Genomic DNA, 12305 nt, shown 5'->3' with positions numbered 1-12305 from the left:
AGGGCCTGTAAAAAGTTAAGTTGTTCATGGATACCATAAACTAGATATAACCATGGAAAGTGAAATACTTGTTGGGGATAGAGTGTAGCTCATGAGCTAAAAAAAAGACAAACTTGGGATACAATTAATTACGTATTTTTACCTAAAACTTTAAGGCATTAATTTATGAGTTTTAATTCTTATAAAGTTTTCATATTACTTATTTTTAACCAATGTAGAACTCTAAATCACTTAATTATCAATATTCTCCCTCTCAAATGAAGATCACCACTACATTACCATACTTTACTCAGCAGGAGGAATTCACACTTACATTATCGTCCGCTTCACCGATTAACATGACACATCATCTGATCATCATATTATAAGAGGACACTAAAGGATTTGAACATCATATTTTTACTTAAAATAATAAAACATTAGATTTACATGTCTCATGAAGTCTTCATATCACTTATTGGGTAATTTTAATGAATGAGTGAAAACCACTTTGAAGAACTATGTGTGGTTGGGGGCGTTTGAGAAATAAACCTGTTCACAAAATATTATTAATGTTAGGCTACATGATTAATTGATTATGATTATACATGGAAGGAGGAAGAGATATGGTGAATTAAAAAAGAAGGAAATGTTAACATCGTATGATGGGTCTACATTTTAAAAGATTTAGTTAGGTTTTGCCTTGAGGAAGAAGCAAAGGCAAGATGAGCCTGCAAGATAGTCAAAACACGTGATGGATGTTATTTATGTTGTGACTAGAGAACTTTGCAGAAGAAGAGTGACCCCATTCCCCTCATTTTGCTTGTCAACCAAGGGATCCAGTATTTTTGCTAACTTCCCCCAACTCTCTTGTTTGTTTGTCTGCACTTGCAGCATTAACCACTCTGAATTAAATTCTACCACCATCTTGTCATGACCTCACTGCAAACGTGTCTCACTCTTGCTGAAACAACACTAGCACTTTTCAGAATGCATTTTTCCAAAGCCCAGCATATTAAATTCATGGTCAACTAAACCATTCAACTGCTTTTAATGACCTCTGCAACTTGGTTGCGGAGTTTGGCAAGAAGAATGCAAAGTTATATACATTACTCAAAAAAGAAAGATATGGAGAAAATATATAAACCTTTCTCTTCAGTGAGCATCCTAATCATACAAACATGAAAAGTTTAGACAATTTTTTACCAAGTTCGCTCTATAATTAATACTTTTACCAGTTTATCCATTCATTGTAAAATTAGAACTGAAAACCCTCATAATTGAACATGCCCACAAGATGGCTTTTTCCAAGCACAATGTTTCAACTTTAACCTTCCCAAAGGACAAATCCAACTCCTTATTATTGTAGTTGAGTTGTCTCCGTCAAAATCAAGTTGAAACAGACTGTATTGGATGTCAATATCAGATATCAATACCTTAGTGCTTGAAACTTGAAGCATGATATATTACTGTGAAACTACGCAATCAGCATTTGGAAATAAAAAAAGGAGAAATTAAATCACACAAAACTCATTAGACCACTTCCTCTACTGGGAGTCCCTATAACAAGTACTTTCCCGAAAAAAGTAACAGTTTTCACATCAATATGCAGCAACTGCCAAATTTGTAGGCTTTATAACTCAGTTACTCGTTTGGAATATCAAATCAACAACCAAAAAGTTTGCATAAACATTACATTACCGTTTCTTCCATCACAAGTGCCTTACAAAGAAATATTCACAAATCATAACCAGGTCCCTTACCATTGTTGAGTTCCACTAACAATAGAAGAAAGCATTCATTCAAATTCATTCAAAATATCTTTTGTTTTACATAAATCATGACATTGCTGCTGCTGCTTCATTAAACAGCTTTCGGGCAGGCGGTCATCCCATGGCATACTTCTGTGTCCAGCTGCGAGCGGTAGCTTCATACTTGGCCCGGTCAGTCTTGTACATGTGCGCAATTTCAGGCACAAGAGGATCATCGGGGTTGGGGTCCGTCAACAAGGAGCAAATTGACAGAAGGACCTGAAAAATAGTAGAATTAGTTTTCTCCAAGGGCTTAAAGCATACACCACAACAATATCCCAAAAAATAAACAGATTTCAGTTATTAAATGACTAAAAATTGATTTGTCTAATCAGGCTGATCAAGGTGACGTGAACTATTGCTCAAGTTAACAGATCAAAAGTTAGAGAGATTTGAACAGACGCTCAAACTGAAGTTAAGAGAAAGCTATATTGCAGATCCCTGGACTATTTTTACTACACTAAAATGTACATCCAATACTTTCAATGGTTGAAAACGTCAGCAATAAACAAAGCTTTTTGGTGGGGGTCTCCTAGAATTAGAAGATGTTTAAAAAATCCCCAAGAAAAAAAATAATTGTAGATAATTTTTACTCAAATAAGCCCTGTTTCTTAATCCAAATATAAGCTTCAACTCCCCAACATTTAAGCACCAAAGGCACAACCACCCTTATACTTCTTAAATTCAGCAGTCACAAGCCCAAAAGAAAATACAGAAATTACAGTGATTTGCCTCATAAATCATAACGGGCAGGATATCAAATCATAATACAGAAATTACGTTCAGCAATATCAGCAAGGATAAAAAAAAGCTCAAAACTCGTGCGAAATTATTAAAAATCATGTTATCAAAGATAAACAAGCAAAGTGAAATCAAACCTTGGAAATGGTTAGTGCTGGACTCCACTGTTCTTTAAGAATGTCAAGGCATATACTGCCATTACTGTTGATGTTCGGGTGAAATACCTTAGTCCTAAATGCCACCTGCAGTTGTTTGGAATATTAATTATGTTAATTTTATACGTGAGTCTCACAAGAAGTTCAAAATAGTACCAACAAGTAATTTGACAGGATAAAGCTAGTTAGTCCTATTGGAATTTGGGTGCATTGCATATCAAATTACAACTGGGAATAATAGTAAATCAATAAAAAGAAGGCAAAAATAAAAAAACAAAGGAAGAAAAGAAGATTTATCTCACTTAACAAGCAAGACAGTGAAATTGGGGTCTCTGTCAACATTAACATGCAACGCCTAATTTTTGCAACCATAAATTCTAACTTTCTTTGCAACTATATTTTCTACTAATTGAGCTGAATGTGCGAGTGCACAAAAGCATGCGCAATGGGCTGACAACAGAAGAGGGGGATGCCCAAAGGAACCGGGGAGAAGGAAACTACAGCCTAGATATATGCCCCAAGAAAAATAGATCAGAAGCACTAGAGTAGCATCTTTCTTCCGCAGAGAAGAGTCTCCTTTGAGTCAATAATTCAGAAAGACAATTCTTTTTTATGCAGTCTCCACTTCCCTTGGTGATACAACTGTGCTATGGCAGTGAAATGAATCATAATAGAAGTAACTAATTTTGTAACTTATGAAATCCAACTTCATAATTCTATATATAAAACTATTTTCAAATGCAATATAGCCTAAAAGGGAAAACATTGAAAAAGACCTAATTCCAAATGGATTTTCAATAGTTTTTTTTTAATAAATAAAGCACTACAATGTTGTGCTGTTTGATCCAGGTAGTGCAGCCGACCCGAGATAAGACCAAGTTGTGGAATACAGTACATGCAAACTCGTACCATGTTCTGAAAACTCCCATAGAACCATATCTAAACTTTCATCCATGACAATTCACATAAAAGAAATTGTTACCTATGGTTTTTTTCAAGCAAAAAAACCTATGGACATTTGATAAATAAAAACAATAACAAACCAATATTTCTTCCTAAGGATAAATTCTTATGTCAAGTTCATGAAGAAATCAATATTATTTCAAATGCTTGGTATTCAAATACACAAACATGTGGAAGATAGATCGTGTATGTACCCACATGAAAACAAAATAAAGAAGTTTTGGCAAACAAAAATTGTAATTCCAGAACCACAATATTAGTGGTAAGGATCCATTAGTAGATATTTTCTCCTTAAATGAACTGAGAGTTTTTAACCAATTAAAGACAGGTAGAAAGCTGGATATAAGTTATATTTCTATCCTAGTACATAGAAAGAATGAAAAAGTGATACACATTAAAGACTCAAGTTACCTACTGCACACCAAATTAGAGAAAATATAAAAGCTACCCAATGCTAGACTGCCAGTAAAGCCGAATCACAAACTTAATTCCCTTTATGTGAAAGTTATCCAATGTCAATCCTGCATCTTCTTGAAAAAAAATTAACTTTGTGTAGACGGAGATGTAATTATAACATTTGAGCTAGGTGGATGAAATGCAGATATGTTTCATGTATTACCTGTGTGATCTAAAGGTGCCTCCCTAGCTGGCTAGCTCAAAGGAAAATTTTACTATAAAGCCATAGAACCCGCAATATTTTATGGTAAAAAGATCAATACCTAAGTGCTGCTGAAATCAGAATGTGGTGAATGAGTGGACACACAGGACAAGATCAAGAATGAATGTATTAAAGACACTAAGGTAGCATCTATTGGGAAAAAGATGGTAGAATTTTACCTGAGATTGTTATTTGGCCATGTGAGGGATAGGATAATAGAAGCACCAATTTACTAGAGGTAATGCAAGGCCAAGAAAAACCCTAAGTGAAGCTTAGATATAGATGAACTAATAGACTTGGTTTTTTGACAAAACATATGTGCAATATTTGATCTATGTGACCAACCCAGCCTGATGGGGTAAAGCTTCAGTTGTCATCAATATATTGAATAGAAAACGAAATATTATTAAATATGAAATGAAGTGAAAATGCAAGAGATAAGATACCCTCCAAAACAAACCACAAGGTACCAACTGAAGGAAAACAAAGTAAACCCATAGAACCGCAAAACAAACATGTCAGAAGGAGAAATGAATCACCACAACGACCCCAAAACCCTCCCAGGAAACTCCATCCAGAAAACACCAACAAGGAAAAAAAAAACTAGTACAAAAAAAACATCAAACAACACCCCCTTTTGCTTTTAACAATAAAGACAATTCCACTGCTTCAAATGAAGCTAATCAAGCATTCTAAATCCTTTAGCCCCTCCATAGTTCACTGTTGTTACTTGTTACCCACTAAAGGTATTTCTCTCCCTTAATCTGTAAAACTATTTTCATCTCCAGTAGATGTAAGTATAATCATAACTTACACCACACCCACTGTAAATTTAATAAGGGGGTCCTCCTTCATATTGTCTGGAACTAGTCAAGGGCACTCACAGTGACCTGTTTGCAATTGCACCAATACAAGCCTGGCAACAGTTTGAGTAGTATGAGCAAAGGTTGTCAAGAATCTAGCTCAATAAAACCTCGACTACTACTTAAGATTGAGCACGCTGAATGCTAAGTCCATAGTCACATTCATCTTTAAAAATGCTTTAGAAAGCAGTTTGAACTCCAGACATACAAAACCAAGAATGACATGTCGAACAACAGAGGTTGTATAGCAAACCAATCCCCAACATTAACACAGCATCAGAAGAACGATACAAGCAACAAATGTAGGAATGAAATAGGATCCATTACCTTTGGTGGCTTGAATGGATAATCAGGAGGAAAATGAATCGAAACCAGGAAAACACCACCTGCATATGGGCTATCAGCAGGTCCCATGATTGTGGCTTGCCAGTGAAACATGTCCTCAGCCACAGGACCTGATATATAAAAAAATATTTCAGTTGGTAGAATACAAAAATAAGAGAACCCTGCAACTAATTTCAAACAACCAAAAAAGAAAGTTACAGCTTATAAGTGATAACCTATGAATGAAGTAACTTAATTATCAAATAAATATATGCTTAATCAAACAATCAGGGCATGGGAGCACTACATATATATACCTAAACCCATCACTCAAACAATCAGGGCATGGGAGCACTACATATATATACCTAAACCCATCACTCCCTAAGTGAAGGGTGCACCTCAACAGGGAAAAATGTAGACTGGAAAACCAATAGAGCAAATTTAAACAAATTACATAACTAGTTAAACAATTGCACATACTTTACTTCAATATTAGCCCTGATTTTCTAATCAAATGATTATAACTATACACCTTTCTCTCTAAAGTGCATCCAAATTTTAACAAAGACCCACAATTTTGCCATATTAGTTAAAAAAATCCACACAAACCCAAACAAAAATTAAAATCTGTTTAGTCTAAAATCATCAATCCAATTTGAATCTAAAACCTAATAAAGGGGTGCAGTTGCTACAGATCAAAATCAAAAGATAAAATTACAAAAATTCACAGTTTTCTTCATACAGGGGTGGAGGGACAAAGGGATCAGGAACCTCACCGGCACTGCAAGAGGTCGGAGGGTCCTTCTGCAAATCCTTGAGCTCCTTCAAGATACGTTTCGACGCCATAGCTAAACCTTCACAAAACAAAAAACAAAATCAACACAACAATTAAAAAAAAAAACTGAAAAACGTAATAAAAACGTTATCTGCAACAGATCGAGAGACCCAGAAACCGATCAACAGAATTGAACGCGAAAACATGAAGTTTGATTCATATATAATAAAGGGGCATAAAAAATCGATTTCAATCGGTACAGAGGAAGGGGATGAAGCGAATGAAGGAGGAAACCGACCTGGGTGAGAATCTCAGAGGGATTGAGAGGCGGTGAAGCGGTGAGAGAGGTGGCGAGGGTTGAAGGAGGAGAATAAGAAGAAGAAGGAAGGAAGGAAGGGAAGCGAGGATACAAAGAGAGAGGTTCTAGAATTTTCAGAAAGGAATGGATTGGATGATAGCGTGAGATCAACGGAGTGTTTTTTATTTTATTATTTTTTAATGGTGGAGATAAAGAAAGAGAATATCAACTTGTAATGTAATGTAATTGGAATAAATCTTATCACATAATGTCGTCATATAGTGGATTAATTTTTTTTTCATTGTAACAAAAAAAAAATTGTGTTTTTTAAGGTGAATAGTAAACATAATTAAATTTTAATTAAGCAGTGTTTTCTTGGGTTTGTTTTAGGAGTTGTTGTCTTATCATATCACTTCGGACCGTAACGTTGAGGATTTCTATGTTTGGAGTGGAAATTTGGATGGTCTTCTTCGGTTTGTGATTGGTTTTTCCCTGGCAAGGTTGCCATGAAGCCCTCCTTGTTGTTATGTTTTTCATCATATAAGTATGATTCTTCATTTGCTTTGCAAGATTTGTGGCAGTCATGCTGAGACACTGCTCTAGTGCCTAAGGGATTGTGTGGGGGCTTTGGAGGTTTAGGGTGTGTTGGGTTTGCTCAACAACCAGAGTGTAGCTTTGACCTCCTTTGGTAGTTGATTGGGTTCGTTTCCTCACCAAATAGTTGTTGACCTGCTGCTTCATGTTTGATTTCTATGGAGACGTCGTTGTACCTTTGTGTTTGATGATGTTTTGGACCCTTGGTAGCTTGTCATGCATCAAGCTGTTGCCGTGAGCCATGTCCTCGATGGTGATGGTATGAGTGTGCAAGGATTTTCATGTATGTGATGGGTCTCTTAGAAGGCTCCTTTGAAGGGTAGGGTGGCCTTTAATAAGGATGGTAGCTCCTTTAAGAATTAGGGTAGGGCTAGTTTTTGGGGTATTGTTCGGAATGATATTAGCGCTTGGGTCCTTTGTTTCTATGGCTTCATTGGAGTATTAGAAATTCTTAAGGAGGAGCTTGTTGTCATTTTTCATGGGTTACAAATTTATTGGGAGCTAGGGTTTCGCCGTGTTGTTGTTCGCGTTGATTCGACCTTTTTTTATTTGCCCCCTCGAGGGGAGTGCCCCTAAGTTTCTCCAATTCAATATGTAAGATTCTTGCACATAATTGAGAGGTGCCTTTGCAGCATATGTTGCGAAAAGGGAATGCAATGATAGATTTCCTGGTTAAGGATGTGGTGAGATACACTAGGAGCTTAGTCAGTGGCGGAACCAGAAAAAATAGTATGAGGGAGCCAAAATAAAATTTAAAAATAAATTAAAGTTTTTAATTAACAATAAACTCAAATATAAAAAAAAACTAATTTATAGACTCATTGAAAATGTATTATAAGTTATATTAATAATGTTAGAAATATACTTTTTCATTTTTTCCATTTTTTAATCTCAGGTCATTTTTTACATTACCTTCTTTTTATTTATTACTAGTTGAATGACCCGTGCAATGCACGGGTGACTGTTATTATATAATATCTAAAATTTATGTTTGAAATTTTTTATAATTTTTTTTGTTCATAAAAAGCTTTTCATAATTTTTCATTGCACAAATATATAAATGTTTGTTAGAAAAAACATACAGAAGGTCTTAAATGAGTGTGTTGAAGCTGAGAACTGGCTTAGGGAGAAGAAGCAACAGCAGGACTCACTTCTAAAATATCCCAATCCTGTACTCTTGTCCGCTGAAATAAGAAAAAAAGCTGAGGCTGTTGATAGGTTCTGCAAGCCGATTATGACAAAACCAAGGCCAGCCAAGCCAGCTACACCGCAGACACCACCAACCCCACCTTCTCAGGGTGGTGAGCAGCAACAACCTCAGGGGGATGCTAATGCCAACACTCGTGAGAATGGAGGGGATAACGGTAATCAGGCCCCACCAGCTTCTTCTGAACCAATGGAGACTGATAAGCCAGAGAACTCAGGCTCTACCTAATCTTTTTATGTTGGTTTGTTCTCATCTCAAGTTCATGCTAGACTGGTGGGTAGTGTATATGTACTACCTTGTGTATGATAATCATATCAGTTCAGTTTGGCATGGAAAAGTGGTTTTGGTTTTGGGCAGGATCACAGTGAGTGGCTGTCTGGTGTAGAACCCTTTGTTTGTTGGCTGGTTAGTTACTTGAGTTTCAATCAACATTATTATGATGGTCTCTAGAATCCGGACTTTTTCAAAAAAAAGGTTTTGAAGAGAAAATTATTATGTTTGGTTTGTCTTCCCAAATGCGGTGGGAATAGGCCAAATTGACGTTATCCAAGTTTATAGATTATGTGTAACCATTTTTAGATTATAATGTTACTTTCCCCTACAGGACCTTAATTTCATTTTATGTGGGATTTTCACTTTCAAAAAAAATAAATTAATCTCTCGCAATTATGACATGGGTGTGATGAAGGTCAAAAGTCTACCTAAGACATTGACTTCTATGAATTGAACTCTCAACCTAAAGATTCAAACAATCACTGGTTAGAAATATATATTTAAATTTGATTTTTTATGGATTCTATATATTAATATTTCATAAAAAATAAAATACTAATGTTAATTGCGAAAAATCTTTTGGATCATTATTTTACATAAGATATTTATGTTTAGAATCTTGTTAATAAGAACTCGTTTGGTATGTTGTATTAAGTATGATAGTATAAACTTATACAATACAATACATTATGAGTTTATCCAATATTTGGTGTTAATATTCTATTGTATAAATTTATTCATCAATCTACTTGTCTACATAAAATGATGGGTTATTTAATCCACCATATAAATGATGAATAAGATCTGATAATATTGTGACATATGAATTACTTGTGACCACCACCACTCTCCACCATTGCCACCACAAATAGTACACATTCCGCCATTGTCATGCCACCGCTGTTTCGCTATCGCCACCACCAACCACTGCAAACTTCACTCCCATAAAGACCACCACCCTTTACCACCGCCACCGCCTTACAACACTGTCGCCACCACTGTCACTGCCACGACCACAACGAACTCCACCACACACCTCCCCCACCACCCTCCACCACCGCCATTACCACTACCACCACTCTACTACCACCATCCACCACTGCTGCCGCCACCACGACTACCAAAAACACCACCCTTCGCATTTGCCACCATAGTTGTCGTCTTTGCCACTGTCATTGCCGCAACCACCATCCTACAACACTACCATTATAACTATCAACACTACTGTCGCCGCACTACCACATCCATATTCCTTCTTATAATTGCTTCCACCACCCCCACTATTGCCACTACCACAACCATCACCCTACCTCCACCATTCTATCACAACCACTACTCCCACAACCACCACCCTATGTCACCACCATCGCCATTATCGTCATCACTTCCCTTCACCACTGCTACGCCATAGTTACCACTACCGCCCTTTATATCACATTGGCAATACCACCACCACAAACAACTCCCGAACCCCCTAATAATCGCTTCCACCACCCTTCACCGTAGAATATACCATCCAAATTATAAGGTACATAATTTTGAATTTTAAACATCATAATAATAATTATTATTATAATTATACTAATAATAATTAATAATAATAATTGTAATTGAAATTTTAATGAGACAAATAAATCATACACAATGAATTTAATAATTTCATTAATATCATCAATATGTTTAAAATTGAAATTTTATTATGTATAAAAAAATCTGTAGATGAAGTCATTTTTTAATGGAGAGAAACTTAGTCAACATGGTGGTGACACATGACATGGAATAGAGGAAGAATAATTCTCTTTTTTATGTATAACATTAAATTTTCAAATAAGTATTGATCATTTTTTGTTTCAAGTTTTCGAACCTTATTTTGATTTATGTTATAGTTAATATTAAAAAAACCATATTTTTATTTTATACTTTTCTTTAAAAAAAATATAGAATTTTATTGAGTTAGGATTAATATTTTGTTATTAATATTTTTAAGGGTATTAATATTATAAGGTTAAGAATATCAAATATATACATAATAAGACACAAGTAGTTTATTAATATTTTGCTCTTAAAAGAGAATAAAAATCATTATGTTTCCTTGATATTAAATTGCCTAGTAAGTGTTGATACATTATAGCATCACTAATATTTCTTTCAAATTTGAATTTCAATATGGTGAATAAAAATTTAGAGGTTACATTTTTATTCTAGCGGGATCCTGAATTATTTGATGTTTGTACATAATTTTTTGAATCATTTTATTTTCTATTTAATTATTTCTATTATTCAAATTCGTATTTATGTATTGGTTGAAACAAAAACCTAGAATTAAAATTATTTTTGAATTAGGTGTAATAATTATTTATTTATTTCGTATAAATATAGTTTTTATATTTTTATAATAAATATAGAATTTGTTTTAAATCAGATTTAGATATTAAAATGTGAATAGAATAAAATAAATTAAATAATATGAACTATATGATGACACAAAGAACATGCAAAAGTGATTAAAGATGAAACACTAAAATGTTAAAAAAAGTAAGGGAGAGAAGAAGAATATGGTGAATCAAAAGTAGAAGAAAGTGAAAACTCTTATCTTATAAAGGGAGAATGAACAAAATGATACCTAATTATTTCAGAAAAAAAAATATCAAAGAAAAAAAAAGAAATTTTATGAATATGAAAGAACATGAAAGAAGATGAAAGTACTTATAGAAGCACCATGAAATATAAAGTGTATTTTTTTCTAATTAGCTATATATAATACCATTTAAATTAAATGTGTATTCAATTTGAATTTCATATTTTTTTCTGATTTTTGATTATTTTTGTTTCATTTTCGAATTTAAGTTTTTTTTCTTATCATATTTGATATGTTTTCAAATATAATTCCAAGTAAAGGTTATATAAAAAATTGAAATTAAATATTAAAAAATGAAAACATTAGTTATTGTGATAATTAAATTAAAAAGGATTTAAAATATTTTTGGACTTTTAAATAAAGGCTACATAAAAATTGGAATTACATTAAATGATATTAAATAGGGTGAGTCATGATTGTATGTTGTGACAAAAAATTAGAATGAGTTTTTTTTTCTTGGAGGGAAAATGAATGAATATGGAGGTGTCATGTGTCATTGACCTTCTAGAATAAAACCTTAGGATTGATGGTTATTAAAAATAGGAAAACATTTATAACTTATGTACAAACTTTATGATTTTGACCGAATTAACAATGGCTGTTTAAATTAAAAAAAAACAATAGTTTTTTTTTTAAATAGAAATTTTTTTAAAATTATTTGAATGAATTTTTTTCATATACTTGTATTGCAAATCATCTTTTCTTTGGTATTATTTTAAAAGCTGTGTTTTATTTTTTTTGCAAATAAATAGTGTTAAACATGGGGTTGAACTTATAATTTTGCACTATTTATTTATACTGTTAAAATATCATGAGATTTTTATTTTAACAGCTGTGTTGTAGTTATTTTGTATAAAAAAAAAGCTGGGTTAATATATATAGATTTGATGAAAAAAATTAATAAAAAAGAATATGGGTTTTGTATGTTAGGCATGTGTTTCATTCCTAAATTTTTTTTTTGAATCCGTATTGTTTAATAAAAAAATAAAAAAATTATTTTCAATCCGTATTGTTTAATTTTTT

At 33.5% G+C, this 12305-nt stretch overlaps 1 protein-coding gene across 2 annotated transcripts; it reads right to left on the bottom strand.

The window, feature by feature from the left end:
• Positions 1 to 1586: 1586 nt before the first annotated feature.
• LOC130733856 (ubiquitin-conjugating enzyme E2-17 kDa) lies at positions 1587 to 6731 on the bottom strand. Of its 2 annotated transcripts, none has more exons than XM_057586135.1 (5): positions 6571 to 6731; positions 6274 to 6351; positions 5498 to 5625; positions 2669 to 2773; positions 1587 to 2009 (listed from the first exon to the last, which is right to left on the bottom strand). In XM_057586135.1, exons 2-5 carry the CDS (start codon positions 6341 to 6343, stop codon positions 1866 to 1868), a joined length of 447 nt encoding a protein of 148 aa, XP_057442118.1. In that variant the 5' UTR covers positions 6344 to 6351; positions 6571 to 6731; the 3' UTR covers positions 1587 to 1865. The 2 variants fall into 2 exon arrangements, with proteins under 2 accessions (XP_057442118.1, XP_057442119.1); XM_057586136.1 differs by having other exon boundaries at positions 6274 to 6345; positions 6571 to 6724.
• Between the last annotated feature and the right edge of the window lie 5574 nt (positions 6732 to 12305).

This window comes from Lotus japonicus, chromosome 1 (assembly GCF_012489685.1).
Source record: "Lotus japonicus ecotype B-129 chromosome 1, LjGifu_v1.2".
Taxonomy (NCBI): Eukaryota; Viridiplantae; Streptophyta; class Magnoliopsida; order Fabales; family Fabaceae; genus Lotus; species Lotus japonicus.
Note: the sequence above shows the minus strand (reverse complement) of the source record. Positions and strands in the feature narration are given on the sequence as shown.